At 35.4% G+C, this 23,326-nt stretch overlaps 1 protein-coding gene across 3 annotated transcripts in view; it reads left to right on the top strand.

Moving 5' to 3' along the window:
* GABRA2 (gamma-aminobutyric acid type A receptor subunit alpha2) overlaps window positions 1-23,326 on the top strand; it is a 122,801-nt gene that overhangs the window by 60,019 nt on the left and 39,456 nt on the right. For all 3 annotated transcript variants that reach the window (XM_049630456.1, XM_049630455.1, XM_049630454.1), the window contains 4 exons: window positions 9,694-9,914; window positions 12,506-12,588; window positions 17,086-17,229; window positions 18,757-18,909. In XM_049630456.1, coding sequence (XP_049486413.1) covers window positions 9,694-9,914; window positions 12,506-12,588; window positions 17,086-17,229; window positions 18,757-18,909 — 601 coding nt within the window. The remainder of the gene's footprint in view (window positions 1-9,693; window positions 9,915-12,505; window positions 12,589-17,085; window positions 17,230-18,756; window positions 18,910-23,326) is intronic.

Here is a 23,326-nt window from a genome sequence, read left to right as displayed (position 1 = left end):
CCTCAACTACATATCATTTCTAATGATGTCTCTCATTCACTCTTTCATGGACTAATTGTTGTTTATTTCCTATGTTCCAGGCAGTTTGTTAGATGCTGGTGATACAGCATTGAAGAATGTGTTCATAGTCCTTGTTCTCAGTGTGGAGTCAAAGTTGGCCAAATGTAGGGACTGGCAGGGAAAAGCCGCTGCAGCAGACATCAGTGAGTTTGGGTAGTAAGGTGGAACATGGCACATCAGAGGCAGTATCCAGCATTGCTACAGGCGGAGTGCAGTTGGAGGAGGGACTGCTTAACACCAGGCTAGAGAGGAGAGGGAGGGAGAAATCATGCTGGGACTTGGATGCTGTGAAGAAAGTATCTGGACATCCCCCCCAAGGGCTTTAGAGATTCAACCGACCAAACTCACCAACACTTCATTTTGGGATCTCCTTTTCCCACATCATGACAATATCTTGAGTGTACCCTGTAGCTCTCCATTCACTCAAATATCAAAGGGTCCAAGACAGTCCGATTTAAACATCAGTCTTTTATGCTAGTTAGATCATCTCCCCTTTTCTCAGCCATGTTCACAGCTAAGGCATGTGCCATGGACAAAAGGCTCTTCCTCTCTTCTTTCTGAGTCTTCCAGAGTTGGGGCAAGGGAAAGAGACATACAAAGGAGGAAAATATGTTTCACTTATAGCTTACTCTGTTGGTGGTTCTCTCTTGGCAATTAGTGCCATTTGTGTGGGTGACATATGCAGGTTCTCTCATGGGACACAGTTGTGATTTCTTTGCAGTTACTTCTTTATTGCCCCCCACACCAAAACACAGGTAGCTTATTCTTTAATGGGCTTTTTGTGACCTTTTGTGGCTCAGCCTGTGCCCCTGGCACTTTACTTCGTGATCTTTTGTTGCTGAGTGTCTCTTACTTGTCCCGCTGCCCTTTTGTTGAGTCTGGGGAATGGGGGGAGAAATAGATTTTGAAGGTGATTCATATCAGGCTACCCCTCCTGATGTCCAAACTGTTTCTAAGAACTTCACACATATTATTTAACTTGATCCTTGTAAGAAGTAGGTTTTATTATTATCACCATTTTATAGATAAGTCAACTGAAATAGTAAGATTAAATAAACTGGTCAAGGTCAAGAACCCTAATCAATCTGACTTCAGAGCCCATGCTCTTAACATCTATTTTATATTACCTAACTTATTATTTTTGTTGTCTTTTTATCTAATGTTTAAGTCAGTTTTGAATGTGGAAAGAAGACTTTGGCAGAGATTCTAAAGCTTCATTTTCAGCTCTGCAACTAAATTCTCCCTATAATCTTCCATAATCCGTGACTCTCATCTGTTTATTGGTCTAAAAAGATGGAAATTTCACTGTGACGTCCTGCCTCCAGTGATTATTTTTATATATGGTATAACAAAAAGAGCGTGGTATTAGAAAGCATAATTGAGTGCAAAGATTGCCATTCTCTCTTTTTTAATGAGTATGGCTTCTGAAGTATTTTCCACTGTGAAATGGGGATATTTAGCATATTTAATAAGGTTATTGTGAAGTTTAAATAAACCATTATATTAAAGTGAATTGCAATTAACTATTATAACTATTAATCATTTTGAATATTTCAATTAGATAGATTTTAACAATCTGCTATCAGATTCTGAATCTTCAGTATCAGTTTTTAATTTTTTCATGAAACTTACCCGACCTCTGGTTCCAAGTAGAAATCCCAGACATCTATCTTCCTTGCACAGTGGTCAGAAGACGCGGTAGCTGTGATATTCTGCAATCTCTGTTTGTGTGAGTTTGCATAGTAGAGTTTTATGGTCTTGTATTAATGGGGTTGATTGGCACTCTGCTGCTCTGTTCTTAAGCTTCTGTTTTTTTTTTGTGGTTTTTTTTTTGTTTGTTTTGTTTTGCTTTTGCATTTTTTGCAATGCTAATACTGGGCTACATGTGTTGTGCACACCCTTTTGAGTACCAGCTTGAAGTGTTTGAGCTTAACCATTCCATATGTTCCAAGGGTATCGTTTCTTTAATAGCTATATACCTGCTTCATAAACCACATTTTTCTTTGTTATAGAGGAAATACACTGGTTGGATTTACTCAGAAGAGACTAGTCTTTATTAGCAAAAAGGGTAAAATAAAATAAATTTTGCTACTTTAAAATACGTTCACTAAATCAAAGTAAATGAGAAATCACCCCAAGAGCAGCCTTGCAATTTGGTTATATTTCAGTGAGTAGATATAATTCTTCAGAAATTGGCTACATGCATTGACTTATAATTAATGTAGTCAGGCACTAAAAAATATGCTGCCTCCGCTGACTTAACGTGGTCTTGAAATCTTGTTTATACAATGAACTGCAATAAAGAGTGACTTCCTTGTTTGCAATACAAATTATGGAAGCCATACTTATTGGTAGTTAAAATATTGGACTGGAAATTATATCCTTGTCTACATTCTGCCCCTACCAAGCTTGGAAACAGGAAGTGGACTCAATTTATCTATAACTGCATCTCTAAGAAAAAGAATTTGGATTAAGTTTCCTGTAAAGAATTTTTCAATACTTGAAGTGTGTGGATTCTTCAACTCCTCAGTCTCACCTCACAGTCAGACTCACGTCTCCTGAGCATAGACCATGGGACAGCTGCATGCTGCTACATCTTTGTGAATTGTTTGTTTTTTTCTAAATTTGCTTCTTAGTTATTTGTTTATTACTTGAGGGATTTTGTAGTTGATCTTGTTATTGTTTATTTCTTTTAGAATCTCAATTCATGGGTCTGAGTCTTAGGATGTATGAAGAAATTGCATTGTTTTGTATTTCTGGCAATATTCTTGTACACACAAATCAAGCAATTATTACTCTGTTAGCACATACTCATGGCAAACCTGAAGTTTATTTTAAGGAATCTTTCAAGAATATTTTTTTCATATATTGAGAATGTGCATTTTATATGCATATTCAAATGCAAATAATTTGGAAATCCTTTTTTTCTTAGTGGATATGCAATAAATATTATTTGATTGAAATATTTCCTGGGGTGCCTGTGTGGCTTAGTTAGTTAAACATCCGATTTTGGCTTAGGTCATGATCTCAAGGTTCGTGGATTTGAGCCCCGTGTCAGTTCTGTGCTGACAGCTCAGAGCCTGGAGCCTACTTCAGATTCTGTGTCTCCCTCTCTCTCTGCCCCTCCCCAGCTCTCTCTCTCTCTCTCTCTCTCTCTCTCTCAAAAACAAATAAACATTAAGAAAATTAAAAAAAAAAAAAGAAATATCTCCTTACTCTGCCTTTTTAATTTAGAAAACAAAACCACAAAAACTAGTGAATCAACTTTTTATTTATATATTTATATACCTTTATGCTTTTATATTAACATACGAAATATTGTAAGATAAGCACTAAAGTAGAAATTGGAATAATATAAAGTTAAAATATATATTATTTCAGAAATAGTTATATTTATTAATAAAATTGATTTATTTTTGCTCTCATTTAAGATTGCTGTTTATAATATTTTAGCAATCTGTTTAAATGGACTTTATTATTTTTAAGTATCTTAAGTACTTTATTTTTTCTTTAATTTTTTTTTAACGTTTATTTATTTTTGAGACAGAGGGAGACACAGCATGAACGGGGGAGGGGCAGAGAGAGAGGGAGACACAGAATCAGAAGCAAGCTCCAGGCTCTGAGCCATCCGCCCAGAGCCCGGCATGGGGCTCGAACTCGCGGACCGCGAGATCGTGACCTGAGCTGAAGTCGGACGCTTAACCGACTGAGCCACCCAGGCGCCCCTCTTAAGTACTTTAAAATAATAGCAATCAAAGTCTGATTCTAAATTTATATTTTAATATATATTTTGATAACTCATGAATGAAAAAGATACATAAATTCAAACTTAAGAAGTACATCATTAGCTATTAGTTACTGAACCATTATGCCAATTTTTAAAAAACTCATCCAGAAATTCTAGATGCTTGTCCTTATGTTCTGGATGTTTAGTTTTTAAAACAACTTGCTGTTTGCAACCTTTTGGCACAGTAACCAGTATTTCAGGGTACAGCATGTGCTTAAGATGAATGTTAGCATTAAAAATAGTGGGTATACCATAGGAAACTCTTAAAAACTGAAAACAATCTGAGGGTTGATGGGGGTGGGGGGTGGGTGATGGGTACTGAGGAAGGCACCTGTTGGGATGAGCACTGGGTGTTGTATGGAAACCAGTTTGACAATAAACTTCATATTAACAAAAATAGTGGCTATAAACTCATAGTTTAAATAGCCTCATTGATAATTATAAATTTGCTTTTGCAGATTTCTTTTTAGAATTGATTTGTTCATCAGTCTTTATGTGGCTACTGAAGAGCTCAGGTTAAGCACAGAACTGACCTCCCTGATTTTGTTGTTGTCACTTATGCTCGTGTGATTATTTGTCTTTTCTTCAATCCATGGCATCCTGTAGCAATACTTGTTGAAGCCACTTGTATATTTTTATTAGAGTTAGTTTAATCAAAACTAGATATTGTAACTTGCAAATTCACCCAATTCCAAATCACAGTGCACTACAAGCAAATGAATGAGACATCACTTGACCATTTTCTGTGCCTTCTTTTCCCATAGAATGGCTTATGGGTGCACTGAGAGTGCCAATATCATTCCTTATATTATCTATTAGCTATTATCTATGTGAACTATTTACAAAGTTTCATTTACTTCTTAGATTTGGATAAGAATTTTATACAAAAAAAAAGGATTCTCTATTTTCTTCTTACACCTAAAAGAATGTACATACGCCACTTTGTAAACCACTGCTCTAAGCTGAATATCCTGTTTCTGCTCACAGTCTCTCTCTTCATTTATTACAATACAGCTGATTGTATTATATTTACTGACTTGAAACCAAACTGCCTCCCTGATATTAGGCCCATGTAACTTTCTTTAGAGTCCCTAATGAAGTAAAGTCTCAGATTTTCTCAAATTCTTCATTCATTCATAAAAACCTTTAATTTTCTCCCACATGGGCTGGTGTGATAGGTTGCAGTCATAGCCCCCACTCTTTACTCCTTTTTATGTACACATCTTTTTCCATTTAACTGTATAATGCCTTTCCATCGAGAGTGGACCTACTATAACAGGGTGACCTGCTATAACACTTGTCACTGAATTCAACCATGTGACTTGCTTTGGCCAATGGGATGTTAAGAGACAGTACTTACATAAGTGAAGACTTGAAATGGCATTGGGTTTTGCCGTTTTGTACTTCTGCCACTGTCATGAGAAAGATGAGCCCAAGGTAGCCCTGTGGCCCCTACAGGAGGATTAGAGGCACATGGAGCAGAGCTGAGTTGCCCCGTGGCCCTACACAGTGGCAGCCTAGATCAGCCAGTGGCCACTACCACAGGAGCAGAAACAGCTGAGATCAGCAGAGCCCAGGTGAGATCAACTGATTCCCGGTCTCATGTCTTCTGAGGTAATAATACATGGGTGCTGTTATAAACTGCATTTTAGGTGTTTCTTACACAGCAGTAGCCATTTGCTCTTAAGTAGTCTCTAGATTTTATGGTTAAACTGATTTCCCTTAATGGCATTTACAAACTCAGGAGTAGGGAGAGTACTTTAAGCTTCCCCCATTTGTATCTTCTGTTCATTTCTCAACCCATTGCATTCTGGCTTCTGAACTCTTTTCTAAACTAAGCTCAAGATCTTTCAGCACTATTAGACACTGTTTATCTTAAGTTATATGTCACATGAAATAAAGTGGTTCTTTAAGTTCTTAAAGAACCATATGGTTCTTAAGTTTTCTCTTAGTTTGGTATTTTCTTTTCTTCTACGTGTGTATGTGTGTGTGTGTGTATGTGTATTCTTTTATGGTTAATTTTCTAGAGTTTTTTTTCCTTATTTATTTTCATCAATCATGAAAAATATCTATATTAGGGGTGCCATCATAATTATCATTTTGTCACTGCTCAAAACAGTATAGCCTGGGGACATGTCTGATATATTAATAATCACATGATATGTAAATGAGCTCAATTACCATTAAAAGACAGAGATGGTCAGATTCAATAATAAAAGATCTCCCAAGATGTTGTTAATAAATTGGAAATGGTATCTTCAGAACATAGTTTCCTGTTACAAATGCAGTAAAATTAAACATCAATGACAAAAAATATAAATAAAAGAAACCAACACATTTGGAAACATAAAAACACTTCACATTATCTCCTACATATAGAAAAAGGAAAGACATAATGGAAATTATAAAATGTCTTTGAATAATAATGAAAATACTATTAATTATGCTTACTAGATAGCTATAGCAATCATGGCTTTGGAATTGATGCTTGGATAGACAAACAATAGAAAAGAAGAGAAATCTCAGAAACATTTTCATACCTATATGCACACTATATACATGAGAGAAATGCCATTGCAGATCTATGGGGAAAGATGGACCAGTCACTAAATGAACTAGAAAGTTGTTTTCTATTTGAAAACAAACAAAGTAGAATCTGTTTCATGTGACACATAATAATTCCAGGACCTAAATTTTAAAAAGCAGAACTTTTATCTTTAGAGGAAATGTACAGGGATATATTTGTGATACTTGTATATCTTTATAATCTTAGTATAATTCTTACTGAGTAGTATATTTAATAAAATATATAATGTAAATAATTTCTATAACTCAATAAGAAAAAGATAACCTAAAAGGAAATTGAGTAAATGAAATGAACACTTCATAAAAGAGAAAACTAGAGTACTTAATAAACATACGAAAATGTGGTAAATTTCATTATTAATAGAGAATGGTAGCACTATGAACCATTCACACGAATCTCAATGGCTAAAATGAAACATTTCTGTTTATACCAGGTTGTACAGAAACAAGACTTCTAGGATTTCAACTTGAAAATATCTTGTTGAGGATTCACATATAGTACATTCTAGTAATACTACTTGTAGATTTATTCTAGAATAGTGGTGGCGTACCATGGTCCATGGGTCAAATTCTGTCAGTTACTTATTTTTATATATAAAGACTTACTGGAATATAGCCACACTGACTCATTTAAGTACTATTTGTGAGGACTTTCACACTACAATAGCAAAGTTGGGTGGTTGTGATACCATATATAAAGCCTATAATGTTTACTTACTGGCCCCTTATGGAAAAGTTTGCTAACCTCTGGCTTAGAGTAACTCTGGGGCCTTTGTCCTAAAAGCGTTGTATAATAAGGCTCTTTGCAGTATTGCTTTGCAATAGTTACAGTTTGGAAATAGAAAAAAAAAGAATATAGAAACAGGATGAATATTGTGAAGTAGTCTTAAAAAGTCATGCTATGTAGCAATGAAAATGAGTCCAAGTACAAGATACATTGCCATGAATGGATTTCAGTAATATGACTAAAAAGTCAGTGTCAGAAATGTATGCACTGTATAATACCATTTACATAAGTGTTAAAAATGTGATACAGAAACATACACTTATGTAATAAAATTTTAAGCACGTGTAGGAGAATGATAAACACCAAATCCAAGATAATTATTTCCTCAGGGAGTAGGGGAATGTGATTGAGGAGGAATAAACGAGAAAGAAGGCTTCAATAATATTTGTGATGGCATTTCTGCTGGTGATGGTTCCAAGATGTTTATGATATTCTTTACACTCTTGCATATGTCTGAAGACAAGCTAAGATAATACACAAAAGAAAGCCATGGTGCCTTTTGTGAAGATTTGCAAGCTTGTTGGGAGGAAGAAACATACAGTTGCAGTATGGGATCTGAAAGTAATGGAAAGCTTTAGGAGTAATGAAGATACACAGATAGCTGACTGGGTATTTTCCAGGTGTTCAAGGGACTGGGAATGTGGTTGTGAGTAGTTCCCCACTCAGGCAGGTAGGAAACTTGCTTTAGGTGAGGCCTGGTAGTGTGGGTTATTAAAATTGCCTACAATATAACACGAACGCCTGGTTAGGGTGGGGCGGGGGAGAAAGAGTCAGAGATTACTCTCTGTAAGAGGTTGGCAGGCACACCTGGGACACCATGAATGCTCAGGAACGAACAGTATTCCCGAAAGCAGTTTTTAAAAAGAACTCACCTGAAACTTACTGTGTATAAAGCTTACATATCTCCTATGTGTTAGATCTGCAGGAAATGATTGCCATAGAAATAGCTTCTGAAACAGATAAAACCTATCCTAATTTTACAGAAATGGAAAATCTGAATTTGATGTTTTATAAGAAGTTACAAAATGCATTCAGTTTGCCTGAACAAGTAAATATCCTATGTATTCACATTAGGCTTGGATTTGATGGAACTGTGGTTGGAAAGAAACACGTTTATAAAAACTTAAGATAACAAGACTCATCTCTTAATCTAGATCTTTCTTTAAAAAAATTGAGTTACACCTATATGAAATTAAACATTTTTAAGAAAGGACTCACTGAATGCATCAATTCAACCGTGAAATTTTCTCCTAAGGATCAGGGACACAGCCCAGAGCCTCTCCTTATTTTCTGTTCGTATGTCATGACCTATGGCTGATACTTACTGTCTTCATCCATTCAGTTCTTGAGAGTTCACTGAGAATCATCTGTTTGATTAAGGTTTGTACAAATGATTTGATATTTTCATAAGTAGATGGCCTTTTTCATCTATCCTTTTTTACACGCATAATTGTAGTTTGTGAAACTGCCAATTGCTAAGGTGTTAATTTCAAATGTGATGACTGTGGCTTTGGGCTCAAAAGACAGTTTCTGATTTTCCAGTCTCGGCTGTGTAATTGAACACTTTGGTGATCTATCATGTGAGTTTGCACAAACATATATTGACAAAAGTTTTAATATCTAAAGATTGTCAGTATTAATCACAATTGTGAATTGTACCTCTTGTACAGAGAGAGAGAGAGAGGAAGTCAGGGAGTGGAGGAATGAGAAAGAGAGAGGGTAAGAAAGAGATTGATTAAGCTAACTTAAAGTGTTAGAGAATCATAATATAGGAATTGATCACTAGCTTGTCTGTATGAATATTTAAAAGTACGTTTTAACCTGAGGGAGTTTATCTCCAAAATATTTGTATTTTAAGTATTCCAATAACTTGTCATGTATGTTTTTTATGACTAATTTTATAAAATAAATTCTGTTGAAATAATCATCCCCTAATACTTCTTGCTAGCAATACTGTATTTCACCATTTTTTAAGATTAAAAAAGAAATATGATATTTTATAGTTCCTTTGGCAATAGCAGATGATGACTCATACAGATTTGACAGTGTGTTTAATAGTTGTTTCTTTTTTCCTTCTTTTTTTGGGGGGCGGGGGAGCTACTAAGAAGGCCACCTGCTTTTCCTTGAGATAAATACTTAGAATAATCACCCAGACCCTGGCCAAACATGCCCCCTTTCCTGTACTTGGAAACTATAGGATGCAGTAACACCGTTTAAAACCTTGTTCAGTTTAAAGAAGCCAGATAGATTTATTCTTTTCTTTTAATAGTAATATGTAGCTAATTGTATAAACACAATACTTATCCCATTGTGAAGTGTCAACATTTATTGATAAAGAAATAACCTTTCAAAACTTCTGTCAGTATAGTGTTCCCTCTTTATAAACTATTGATATTATTTTTGGTGGAATTTTATAGTGTCCTTGTATCTGAAACATTTATTATTTTCAAAAGAATTATACTTTATATTTCAGGAATATACAATTGATGTTTTCTTTCGACAAAAATGGAAAGATGAACGGTTAAAATTTAAAGGCCCAATGAACATTCTTCGACTCAACAATTTAATGGCTAGCAAAATCTGGACTCCTGATACCTTCTTTCATAATGGGAAAAAATCAGTAGCTCATAATATGACAATGCCAAATAAGCTTCTTCGAATCCAGGATGATGGAACTCTGCTGTACACAATGAGGTATGTTTTTAAGTTTGATATGTTGCATTTAGGGGTGCCTGGGTGGCTCAGTCGGTTGAGCCTCTGACTTCAGCTCAGGTCATGATCTCGCAGTTGGTGGGTTCAAACCCCGCATCAGGCTCTGTGCTCACAGCTCAGAGCCTGGAGCCTGCTTCGGATTCTGTGTCTCCTTCTCTCTCGGTTCCTCCCCAACTCATGCTCTCTCTCTCTCTCTCTCTCTCAAAAATAAATAAGCATCAAAAAAAATTTAAATACTAAGAAATCTATGTATTAACAACCAACCAACCTAGTCATCAAGTATTAGCACAAGTTGAACATTTTTATAACAGATTATGGAAGTACTTATAGTATGCTTTGTAAATCCCTGGATATTAAAATAAGGTAAAATAGTATTTATGCGATTGATTCTCATCTTAGTGTTAAAGCTTAAGCATTACCTTAATTATTAAGAATTGATTATTTTTGGGGTGTCTGGGTGGCTCAGTCAGTTAAGTGTCAGACTGTTTCAGCTCAGGTCACATTCTCATGGTTATGAGATCGAGCCCTGGGTCAGGCTCCTCACTAGACATTGAGCCTGCTTGAGACTTTCTTTCTCCCTCTCCTGCGCCTCCGCAGCATGCACCAAAATAAATAAATAAATTAATTAATTAATTATAAAAATAAAAATAAAGAAGAAGACAAATTGATTATTTTTGGCTATTTCTTTTTGACACTACATTTTAATTAAGTGGAATTTAAATATCGTGATTTAAAATGTCCTTTATACCAACCTGTAATTTTATTTTTGATATTTCATCAGATATGCCATCAAAATTTTAAGTGATTTTTTTTAAGCAAACTTTTACTTAAATTTTGGTCCTCCTTATAGAAGTTACTCTAAAGAAAAAAATATTTTTTAAAGAGGTAGTTTTTATTCAATAAGGCTTACAGGTACCATAAGCACATACATTAAGTAATCTGAATTGCCATCTTGTAAATCAAATAATATTGTGTAGTATCAATTTTATGTGATTCAACCTTTCAAAAATCATATAAAGAAATATATAGCTGTTGACTTTAGCAAGTATTCCATTAAACTCTTCTCATGAATTAATCTTTTAAAATAAGTTACTTATATAGAAAAACAATCACAAATCTAATTAAGTGGTGTATAATCTAAAATGTAAATGTTTAATAAAGGCTTTGAAGCATTGGTAACTATCAGCATTAAATACAGATTAGTCATGGGTGCCTGGGTGGCTCAGTCGGTCAAGCATCTGACTCTTGATTTTGGCTCAGGTCACGATCTCATAATTCGTGAGTTCGAGCCCCATGTCAGGCTCTGTGTTGACCGTGCAGAGCCTGCTTAGGATTCTTTCTCCCTCTCTCTTTGCCCCTCCCCAACTTGCACTCTTTCTCAAAATAAATAAACGTAACTAAATAAATATAGATTAATCATATATTTGAGACATTTGATGTAATATTATTTCATATGAAATGTTAAGTGGTGGATTTCAGTTGTGTAAATTATTTAAGAAGGGGCAATCATAGAGTCCTCATCTTTAAAGAAGAAACTCTTAAGGACTCACTAAATGACCATTGCCTAACAAAGAGATGCTAGCTATTCTCTGCCTCTCTCTCTGAATCCTGTAATACAGATGCATTACCCCTGTTGAACGTATACTTTGATCATTCCTGTGGATTAATCCAATGACTGGAAATTTTGGCTTTAAACAAATAATTGGCAGAGAACACACAGTTTTGGAAAATATTGCATGGAGTTCTACTTAAATACTCTCTTAGAAGTATATAAACTATAATTAAGTTGTTGACCACATTTTTTTATTGTGATAAGAGTCTTCTATAAGTTCAATTTAATACCTTTTCTATACACTTTACCTATGTGAGACATGGAATAATTGATAGTTTTCTTTATAGCAAGTTTGCCGTGATTACTCTTTAATGTGATCATGTAGATGCAGAAAAAAATATTTAACAATATGTGTCCATAATTTAGCAAATAGTCTAATTTCAACAAGATATTTCTAGGAGGCACAGTTATATATGTATCTCTTTCTACTTCTACATTTAAATTCATGTACCTAAATGTAGTATGTGATACTCATTTTACATATTTTTGAAGGGAGCTCCTGTGAGCCGATATTGAATTCTTGTATCAGTTTTGCTCTGTGGTTGCTGAGGAGCTGATGGGTGAAAGTCGTGTTCTTTTTATAATACAGATTCTTTTCTTTTTTTTCTCTAGGATTTCAAATGTTAATAGTGAATGTTATTGTGCAAATAGCCCTTATATATATATATACGTATATATATACATACATATATATATCTTCTTCTTAACAAATCACAGAGTACAAATTGGTTAAGAATATTTGTAAATAAATATTGTTATTTGAGCTCAGATTTTGTATATGCTAATGTCTTCTGAAGGATCACCTAAAAGTGAAAGAACAAAAACATTTCAACGTGAATTAGCCTAATACAATGCTCTAATGAAGATCCCACCTCATCACTGATGCTGTTCCCAACAGTAGGGAGTGATTTGTCGTCACTTGCCAATTTACTTAAACAAAGAGTGAAATTTTCGCTTTTAGGCTTACAGTTCAAGCTGAATGTCCAATGCACTTGGAGGATTTCCCTATGGATGCTCATTCGTGTCCTCTGAAATTTGGCAGCTGTAAGTATGGGGATGGAGGTACATATTTTGGGTCTATATAATCAAGGAGAGCTTGCTGCAATGCTCAACTATAGAGTTTTTCTTCTAGTATTGTGAAATGCTTAATATTTACCCAAAAGGATATAGAAGTAAAAGACTTGCTGATTTCCCTCAAGGAACTAATTTGCTAGCCCTATTGTACTCTCAAATGTCATTATATTTTAATCATGGTGTTTAAATTATCCCTTGTTTTACTGCTGATAAAGAACATCATGTGTTTTTATACATGGGAAAAGGTAGTCTAGTAGCTCCTTGTCAAGGTCCAGACCATATCATTTACCTTCTTTTCCAAGTTCCAGCACACTAAACATGCAAAAATAATTTTTTTTGATAACTAGGAATGAATTGTAAGGGTTAGATTCTGTTGTTTATTAAAGCAATAATCAGCGTGTTGCAAATGGCAGGCACAGAAGCTGGATCTGTGCAATTATCTTCCTACTTTTCAACTAAATGGAAGTGATTTTTTTTTTAATTTCCTAAAATAAATTTGAAGGGGATGATGCAGTTGGATTGCTGCATGCAGGCACCTTCTGTGTACATGAAATATTTCAGAAAAGGCTCTGTGTATTTGGCTATTCTCTGGGTCACTGAGGTTATATCTTGTATGTCAAGCAGAAGCATCCACTCTGCTGGAATAATTGAAAAGAGGGAAGGTCAAATCATCTCCCAAGGCCCACAAAGCATTTAAGGCAGGTTTGGGATAAATTCATGGAGAGGACTGTCACAGCTTCTCTCTTGTGTTAGCCTGTCCCATTACCTAAGCTTTTCAGAAACCTACCTTGCTCTTTCAGGTATCCCCATCTTTGTCCATTCAGGGCACCTTTTGATTTTTCATTCCCTTGAATAGAAATGAAGTGCTCTCACCTGGTTAAAAAGATGCATGATTGAATAAGTGCCTTTACCCTACAGACTGTATCAAGTGAAAGAAAAGGGAAGAAAGATAGCCAATATGAATGCAAAGTCCTCTAATTATTTTGATGACCACAGTCTTGTGGATTGAGAAGTTCAATCTCGTTTGTTCTGTTCATTCTGACAAAAGGTGTCAGCTCTCAATTTTCTTTGAGACTCTCTTCTTTAAGTACAAAGCCTTCTTTTATTGTCATGGAAACCATCACTTCAATACTGGCATTTTTTCCAAAATTATTTAAGATAGTCAATCATGTTATACAACATAAACATGATGCTGAAAAAACTACAGCAGATGCAGCAGAGAAAACCTCATTTGCATTACATAAATGGCATTAAAGAGAAAATTGAAAAGGCTTGATACCAAGGAAAGGATTTATTCAAAATGCAGCAACGGCTCAAGAAGGGAGGGAATTTTTCACTGGGCAAGTCAGTACCATTAAGGCACCAAATATAAATGATTTGATGTCTCCATTTTGAATATGCAATAAATATGCTTAAAAATATGTTAAATGAAATTTAAAAATCCCCTGTAGTGTGTCCACAGAGTAGTGAAATATTGCATGCTTGAGAACATGGCTTTCTCCATCTCAAAGTGATACTGACAACACGCAAAGTTTATTGTTAGGCATTCTCTAAGTAATTGCTTTTGGATTTCATTTTATTCATGTTTGTTTTCTGACACTTTGAATGAACAATTTGTATATTCTTTTACTGATCCTTGACGATAGTAGCTGCCTGATCCATAAGTGTTAAAAGTATGGACATTAAGCATGGTATAACAAACCAACCCAAACCTTAAAATGTTGGCACAACAGATTTTGGCAGAAACAGCCATTTATTTATTCCTCTCTTGCTTACAAGCCCCCTTGTCTCCCCTAAAGTGATAGAATTTATGGAAACTTATCATTGTCCTCAAATTAAAGAAGCATCTTTTGTATAAATGTACAATTTTGAATTCATTTTTGTTTTGCCTTATTTCTGTTGCCTTACCTCTTTATACATTTTCTTGCTATTTAAAAGTTCCTGAATGGGAGTCTGGATATATTCTGTCCATTAGTCCAAAGGAGATTGTAAATCATCTTCTGGGATAAAAGTTAATAATTAAAAATAATTTGGGGATTTTTTTCTGGTTATCAAATATTCAGAATCAGGTCAATGTGCATTTGATGTTTAATACAGATTAGGACTCAAAAATGGGCTAGTTACCAGAATTAAATGTAATTATTTAATGAAAATCCAATTTAGAGATAGAGTTTATAGTAAAATGTGTAAAACAAGCTATCTTTCTCTCCTTTTTTACACTTTACTGATAAACACTGCAATGGTCTCCTGGTTTATATGTGTGTTTGTGGGCCAGGAATGCCTTTCTGGTCTTTCATAACTTTCTGCTTTGTGTTCTCTCACCAGTCTCTAAAAACCATATTCCTGTCTGACTAATGAAATGCTATCATTGCTTTTTCATGAAACACATGGGAAGTATCAGTCACTTTCTTTAACAGATTCTTGGGCTCCTATGCAGATTTCCATCTTCTGTAAAATTAAATAACATAAGAAAATATTACGAGTTTATTGATCAATCTAGCAAGAATGAACCAAGAACTTTTTCTGGGTGACAGCCTCTGTGCCAGGTGCAAGCAGTGTAGACATGAGCAAGATAGAGTCCCAGCCCTTCAGTGTCTCACTAGTTCCTCAAAAGTGTCACTGCACTTGTAGGGTGTTATTTTCTCTTATTGATGTTTAAATGTTAAACATCACAATTCAAAAGTAGAATGATTACACGTAAGAAAACTTCATAATTTATTAATATTCACAACTATTGATGTATATTCATGGGGAAAACAAAACAAGCCACTTGATGATCTGCAAATGGATTGCTAGTTATCCACATTACCAATGTTACTTATTTAATCATAATAGCAGAATCATCAGTGATTAACTAATTGAAATTAATACAGACTTAGACTTTAGAGTAACTAGAATTCATATGCCAACTATAGGAATATAACTGCTATTAAATGTGTATACACACACATACAAAGATATACAGACATATATATATGTTTAGAATCCTATTTCAAATATTGGTTCACAGAATATAATATAATTATGGATATAGGTGAATATGGAAACAGTGAAAAGAGTATTTCACTGATACTAACATTTAGTAGTAACACTCAGAAACCAGGCAACATTGTAGTATGCTATTAAAGACCACACAGAAAATAAGATGCAAACTCATAAACATTCACTTTATTGTTACTGATGCTTAAGTGTGAATTTATTTGTGATCTCAGACCTTGGATCAACGTAGGTAGCAGGGTCATCCCAGAACAATGTTATCAAACTAGAAAACTTGTCGATGGCATGTAAATGAATTTTCCGGAATCCCAGAGAGCTAGGGGCAGGGATATTGCTGGAGACAGCTAATCCTTTCTCTCTTCCAATTGACAAGTAACTCTAATGCTGAGGTTTGCTCAAGAACCAGGAGTAACTAATGCTTCTAAAACATTCCCATGAGCAAAAGTACATAGAAGTTCTTCAACAGGTCAGTAGTATAACAATAATTATCTGTTAATTCAACTGCTGGAGAGACTATCTTCATGGAGAGGTCATAACAGCTACAGGGGAAATGCTGGGGCCAGAGAAAGGCTAAGACAAGATATCCTGCCTGCCCTCCAGCACTAGAATCATCTAACTTCTGCTAAGTTCTGTATCTTTGGCCAAATAAATCAGAAGGTTATACCGGGTCTGTATATGTTTTGTCTATTGCCAGTCCATAAATTAACTGGGATGCTATGAAAGTATAGTCCAGTGAGATCTATGTGCATTGATTTTAAAATGAACATCTTTTAAGGAGTACATATATCTTGATGAGATTATGGCATTCTGATTTATTTTACATGTTCTGCAATAACTAGTTCTCATTCTTCTAATGAAATGCATTGAATCATGAGAGCCAAGTCATTTAGTTCTTAACCAGGGAAAGGTGTTGAAGAAAGACTTACAAAACTAACTACAAAAACAGTCCTTAAACTAAATACAATGCAATTCATCAGTATTCTCATATGGTAATAAGTTACCTTTATGCCCAGAGAGTGCTATCATTTTGAATTATAAATGTTATTTCGTAAGAGATTGCTATTGCTATTTCGAAGCGAGCCATTTAAATGGACTTTGGGTATTTAAAAGCTATTTATTACAATGTCTTCATCTACTACCTTGGAATTATGGAAGATATTTTAACCATCTCAGGGCTCAGTGATTTTTGTAAGCTCTGAAGAGATATTTGCTGTTCACTTCTCAAAGTGATTGCAATGAAAATACTCTGCGGTCATGATTTTCTCTCTTGATCTGCTTCAACATTCTTCATATTGAAAGTTGTAAATTTCAAAGGCTTTTTTTTACTCTATAAAATATTATCTATAAATATCAAGTTTTATAATAAATAGTGTAATATATATATATATGTAATATATGTAATATATAAGTTTTGATGTTGCACTTTGTTGATGGTTCTTAACTAAAGTGCTTAATTTTTTTTTTCTACAGATGCATATACCACTTCAGAGGTCACTTATATTTGGACTTACAATGCATCTGATTCAGTGCAAGTTGCTCCTGATGGTTCCAGGCTAAATCAGTATGATCTGCTGGGCCAATCAATTGGGAAGGAGACAATTAAATCCAGTACAGGTTAGTAAAATGAGACTAAAAGGGAGCAACTTTTTTTTTTGATGTTTATTTATTTTTGAGACAGAGAGACAGAGCATGAGTGGGGGGGGGAGGGGCAGAGAGAGAGGGAGACACAGAATCCAAAGCAGGCTCCAGGCTCTGAGCTGTCAGCACAGAGCCCGACACAGGGCTGGAACTCACAAATTGTGAGATCATGACCTGAGCCGAAGTTGGATGCTTAACCAACTGAGCCACCCAGGTGCCCCCTGCAAAAAAGCACGTTTATAATAAAATTGATGGGTTGAAGTCATTGGAAATACGTTAGTTTGCTTAACAACTTTTGCTCCTGGGCTCAAGAACTAGCAGCACAGATTGTAGAAGCTTGTTAGATATTTACAGTCTCAGACCTGACTTCCTACTAAGTCTAGATCTGCATTTTAACAAGATTCCAAGGAGATTCCAAGGAGGTGTGCACAAAGTTTAGAAACAGTGGTCTAAAATATACTGCCAATTCAAAAAGTGCATGTCTTTTCAGACAAGACAATTTTACCCTCAAACAGTGTTACAATTTCCCCAGTTTTCTAATTATTTTCGTCCTATTTTGGATAATTTATGACTATTCAACTCTTGATTTCTGGATAATTACTACTGGCCTGCATGGGAAAGCTGATGCCTTTTCTTTCTTTAAAAAAAAATTTTTTTTTACCGTTTATTCAGTTTTGAGAGAGAGACAGAGCGTGAGCAGAGTAGGGTTAGAGAGAGAGGGAGACACGGAATCTGAAGCAGTCTCCAGGCTCTGAGCTGTCAGCACAGAGCCTGATGTGGGGCTTGAACTCACAAACCATGAGATCATGGCTTGAGCCGAAGTCAGACACTTAACCGACTGAGCCACTCAGGTGCCCCAAGCTGATGCCTTTTCTAAGGGCCACACTCATCTAAGAAAAAGCAGTCACGTTGAACTAATGATTGTATATCTGTCAGGTGTAACCTCAGAGACCAGAAAGGAAGGTAGCTCTCAGGACTGGATAGAAATAATGGTAGTGAATTAGAGTACACATACAACATTGAGACAATCAGAATGGGTGACAGGGTCAAAAGTGGAAAATTTGGGCCAAAAGACCGGGTCAGTTTTGGAGATGTGACCAGAGACTGGCACTTTAAAAAGCCGGAGAGTTAGAACAATCAGAGCAGAGACTGGAAGTTGGTATCAGTGGGGATAAGAGACCTGAGCAAGTAAGATAATTCATGATCAGAGAGCATTTGTGCATCCTGTATCCTCTTGGTCAACAAGCATGACCTGGAGAGAAAGAGAAATGCCGTACCTCAGGCATGTAGTGCAAGTTTCTTGGTAATATTAAAATTCACTTTTAAAAATCCTTGCTATGCTAAAGAGGCATTTAAAGGTTTATACTTTTCATGGCGTATATGTGATAAATTCTTTTTTTTTTTTTAAATCAGGGACTGTTCTTTCTCAAATCCGTTCCATTTCCAAAATGTTCAAACTATTGACTATTACAGTTCCTTAAGCTTCTTAAATTTTTCTTCTAGGTGAATATACCGTAATGACAGCTCATTTCCACTTGAAAAGAAAAATTGGGTATTTTGTGATTCAGACTTATCTGCCTTGCATCATGACTGTCATTCTCTCCCAAGTGTCATTCTGGCTTAACAGAGAATCTGTTCCTGCAAGAACTGTGTTCGGTGAGTGAATAACTACACACTTTCTTGTACAGCACATTATGTTTTGTAGCAAACTTTCAAAGGCATTATCTCTCTTGATACTCACACCAGTAATTTGTGGTGTGTGGGGCTGGGCATATCCGCTCCTTTTAGAGGTGAGGAAGCTGAGGCTCAGAGAGTTAAATACAGAGTCAGTGCCACCCTGTTAATAAGAGATATAAACACTACTCAGATTTTATGGAAATATATTCAGCCTTCTTTCTGTTTTGCTCTTCTTTTATTGTCAAATTGGTTTCCATACAACACCCAGTGCTCATCCCAACAGGTGCCCTCCTCAAGGCCCATCACCTACTTTCCCCTCTCCCCCACCCCCCCCATCAACCCTCAGTTTGTTCTCAGTATTTAAGAGTCTCTTATTGTTTGCTTCCTTTCGTCTCTGTTTGCTCTTCTTTTCATTTTGCTTTTCATCATTTGTTTCCATGTTAGCATAAAGAGAATATTCTTAGAGGCTTTGACTTGGAGTATAACAGTACTGTATTTCTGGGTTTTCTATGTTTATTTCTGCTTTGTTCTCTTTTTAGATGGACAAAGATGATTTTTGTATTTCAGGTTAGACAGAGAAAGGGAAGAAGAGAAAGAGAAAGAGACCCCTCATTCACTACGACTAGTGTGTTTAATAAAGTAATTTTCTTGATTTTAACGATGCAGGGGAATTACTGCTTTTTGGATGAATCGAAGTAGGCTGAACACATCTTGCGCAAAGTAGATTACCTTTGTGTGTTTGTTCCCCTCGTTCATTTAACGTTTTATTGAGGATACACTCTGTTGGATATTGTACCAGGCCTTAGAGCTCAAATACATATAAAATATAGTCCCTGCATTCAACTAGTTCAGTAATAGCGGAGGGCAACAGAATAAGCAGAAGAGATAATGGTGATACAAGATTAAGGCATTATAAAAGAGGTATATAAAAGTTATTACAAGAAAGCAGCAAGGACCCTCTCTAAAAGAACTGGTTAAGTAGTTTAGTTAACACTTGAGCTAAGTCTTGAAGGATGATGGGAGTTTCCCAGACAGATGGAATTAGGCAGGAATCCTACCAGAAAGGGAGTCTGTGCCATATCATCAAGGGATGGAAGCACATAGTGTGTTCAGTTGCCGTGAACTTCTTCAGTGTTAGTGTAGATACATACACATAGAAGTATTGTTTGAGGCCTAGATGACAAGAGCCTTGTAACCCAGGCTAGCACAAGGTATCTCTATCTTAACAGGCTACAGCAACTCATTTTAGTATTTTGAAGGCATGCAAAATGTTTAGAACAATGACTGACATTTAATACGTGCTATATGATATTAGCTATTCTTATTATCAATGCACAAAAATTGGTTTGATTTTCAACACCAGCAATTAATCATTCAAAAGGAAATTAAGACAATGATTCTATTTACAATGCATTGAAAAAGAATAAAATACCTAGGGATAAATTTAACCAAGTAGGTGAAGGACTTGTCCACTGAAAAACTAAAAAAACTTTGCTGAGAGAAATTAAAGAATACCTAATTAAATGGAAAGACATGTACATGGATTAGACATGTACATGGAAAGACATGATCATGGATTAGAAGACAGTACTGTTAAAATGGGAATAATCCCCAAAGTGGTCTATAGATTCAGTTCAATACCTGTCAAAAGTCCAATGGCCTTCTTTTACAGAAATGGCAAAAGGCAATCCTCAAATTCATAGGGAATTATAAGAGGCTCCAAATAATCAAAATAATATGGAAAAAGAAAAACAAAGTTGGCTACTACACATTTCCCAGTTTCAAAACAGTACAAAGAAAGCTACATTAATCAAAACAGTGTGGTAGTGGCATAAGGATAGGCATATAGATCAATAGAATAAAATCAAGAGAGAAACAAACATTCACGGTGAATTGAGTGCATTAACACCACTCTAGGGACTTTTGGCAAGGGTACCTGCAGCTAGAAGACCACCACATACAAAGAAATGAAGCTGGACTCCTACCTCACTCCAGATACAGCAGTGAACTCAAATGGATATAAAACTTTAACATAAAATCTAAAACCATAAAGCTATTGAAAGAAAGCATATGATAAATCTTTACCATAGCCTAGCAATGGATTCTTAGATTTGACACCAAAGGCATGAGTGACAAAGAAAAAGTAAATAAATTGGATTCGTGAAGTTTGAAAACTTTTGTGCCTCAAGGAACATTATCAAGAATGTGAAAAGACAACTTACATGTGGGAGAAAATACTTTCAAATTGTATATCTGATAAGGATTTAATATCCTGAATTAATAAAGAACTCTAAGACTCCAAAAAAAAACAAACAAAAAACAAAAACAACCCCTAAAACCAGACTTAAAAAATGGACAAAGAACTTGAATAGGCTTTTTTTATAAAGAAAGTATACAAATGGCAAACAAGAACATGAAATGCTGTGAAACAACATTGGACATTAAAGAAATACAAATCAAAACCACAATAAAATACATTTCACACACATTGGGATGGTAATAATAATAATACTATCAAAACAAAAGAAAACAAAACCACAAGAAATAAGTGTTGGTGATGTTGTGGAGAAATAGAAACCCTTATGTATTGCTGGTGGGAATGTAAAATGATGTAACCTCAGTGGGCAGTAGTTTGGCACTTCCTTAAAAAGTTCAATATAGAATTTTTTTCCCATATGACCTATGGTTCCACCTTGAGGTATATACCTAAGATTAGCAAAAACATATGTTCCCATGGAAACTTGTATGCAAATGTTTATAGCAGCATCGTTTGTAATAATCAAAAGGTAGAAACAACACAGATTTCCTTCAGCAGGTGAATGGATAGCCAAAATGTGCTTTACACTTACAATGGGACATTATTCACCGATAAAAGTGACTAAATACTGATAGCATGCTACCACATGGGTGAACTTGAAAAACATGCTAAGTGGGGCGCCTGGGTGGCTCAGTCGGTTAAGCGTCCGACTTCAGCTCAGGTCCCCATCTCTCGGTCCGTGAGTTCGAGCCCCGCGTCGGGCTCTGGGCTGATGGCTCAGAGCCTGGAGCCTGCTTCCGATTCTGTGTCTCCCTCTCTCTCTGCCCCTCCCCCGTTCATGCTCTGTCTCTCTCTGTCTCAAAAATAAATAAAACGTTAAAAAAAAAATTAAAAAAAAAAAAAAGAAAAACATGCTAAGTGAAAGAAGGTGGCCACAAAACGTCTTTGTATGATTACTTTCATAAGAATTACCCAAATAGGCAAATCCATAGAGATGGACGACATTTAGTGGTTGCCAGTAAATGGAAGCAGGGAAAATGGGGGGTTGGTTGTTCCTTAATAGGAACAGGATGTTCCTCTAGGGTAATGAAAGGGTTTGAAACTAGAGAGAGGTGGTTCTTCTAGGGTAATGAAAGGGTTTGAAACTAGAGAGAGGTGGTGGTTTGCAGAACACTGTGAATGCATAAATGCCGCTGAATTGTATACTTTAAAATGGTTAATTATATATTATTATATATATATATTAATTATATATATATACACATATATACATGTATATATATGTATATATACATATATATATACACATATATACATGTATATTATACATATATATATATATGAATTTCACCTTAGTAAAATAATTTTTAAAAGTCACGTATTAAAAAAAAAAACAGCAAGGAATGAGCACATCAAAGATTTCCAAGGATTTAGACTCAGAAGTATCTTCTCAGATACCTATTTCAAAAATTGCAAATTTTTGAGTCAAAAGCAGAAAAAAAATGATGTGGCAAAAAATAAGAGAAAACTTCCATTCAGATAGTTTAAACAATAAAGGTGCATGATTTTCAGAGCACAAGTAATACAGAAAAAACATTTAGGATAAAATTACATAATTGTTACTGAGTTAATATTCCAGAAGGATCTAAATTTATATGTAAATATGTGTCAGATAAAATAGAATGATGAAGTATTTGTTTAATAGAGGTTGTGAAGAAAATAAATTGAGGCAAATAAAGACAGATTTCATAGTATAAATGACATAGATGTATACATTAAAAGAGGCCAACAGGACTCCAATTAAATATACAGGAGAGATATATACATGAATAAATATTTAACTTTGAATCAATGGAATGTGTTAGAGTCAAGGTTGCTAGGTTGGCGTATATCAAATGTACCAAAGCTTTTAAAGATTGGTTGTGAAAGTTAACATGTATAAAATTAAGAATCCAGGGGCGCCTGGGTGGCGCAGTCGGTTAAACGTCCGACTTCAGCCAGGTCACGATCTCGCGGTCCGTGAGTTCGAGCCCCGCGTCAGGCTCTGGGCTGATGGCTCGGAGCCTGGAGCCTGTTTCCGATTCTGTGTCTCCCTCTCTCTCTGCCCCTCCCCCGTTCATGCTCTGTCTCTCTCTGTCC

The sequence above is a fragment of the Panthera uncia genome, chromosome B1 (assembly GCF_023721935.1).
Source record: "Panthera uncia isolate 11264 chromosome B1, Puncia_PCG_1.0, whole genome shotgun sequence".
NCBI classification, from domain to species: Eukaryota; Metazoa; Chordata; class Mammalia; order Carnivora; family Felidae; genus Panthera; species Panthera uncia.
This window is presented reverse-complemented; position numbering and strand designations above follow the sequence as displayed.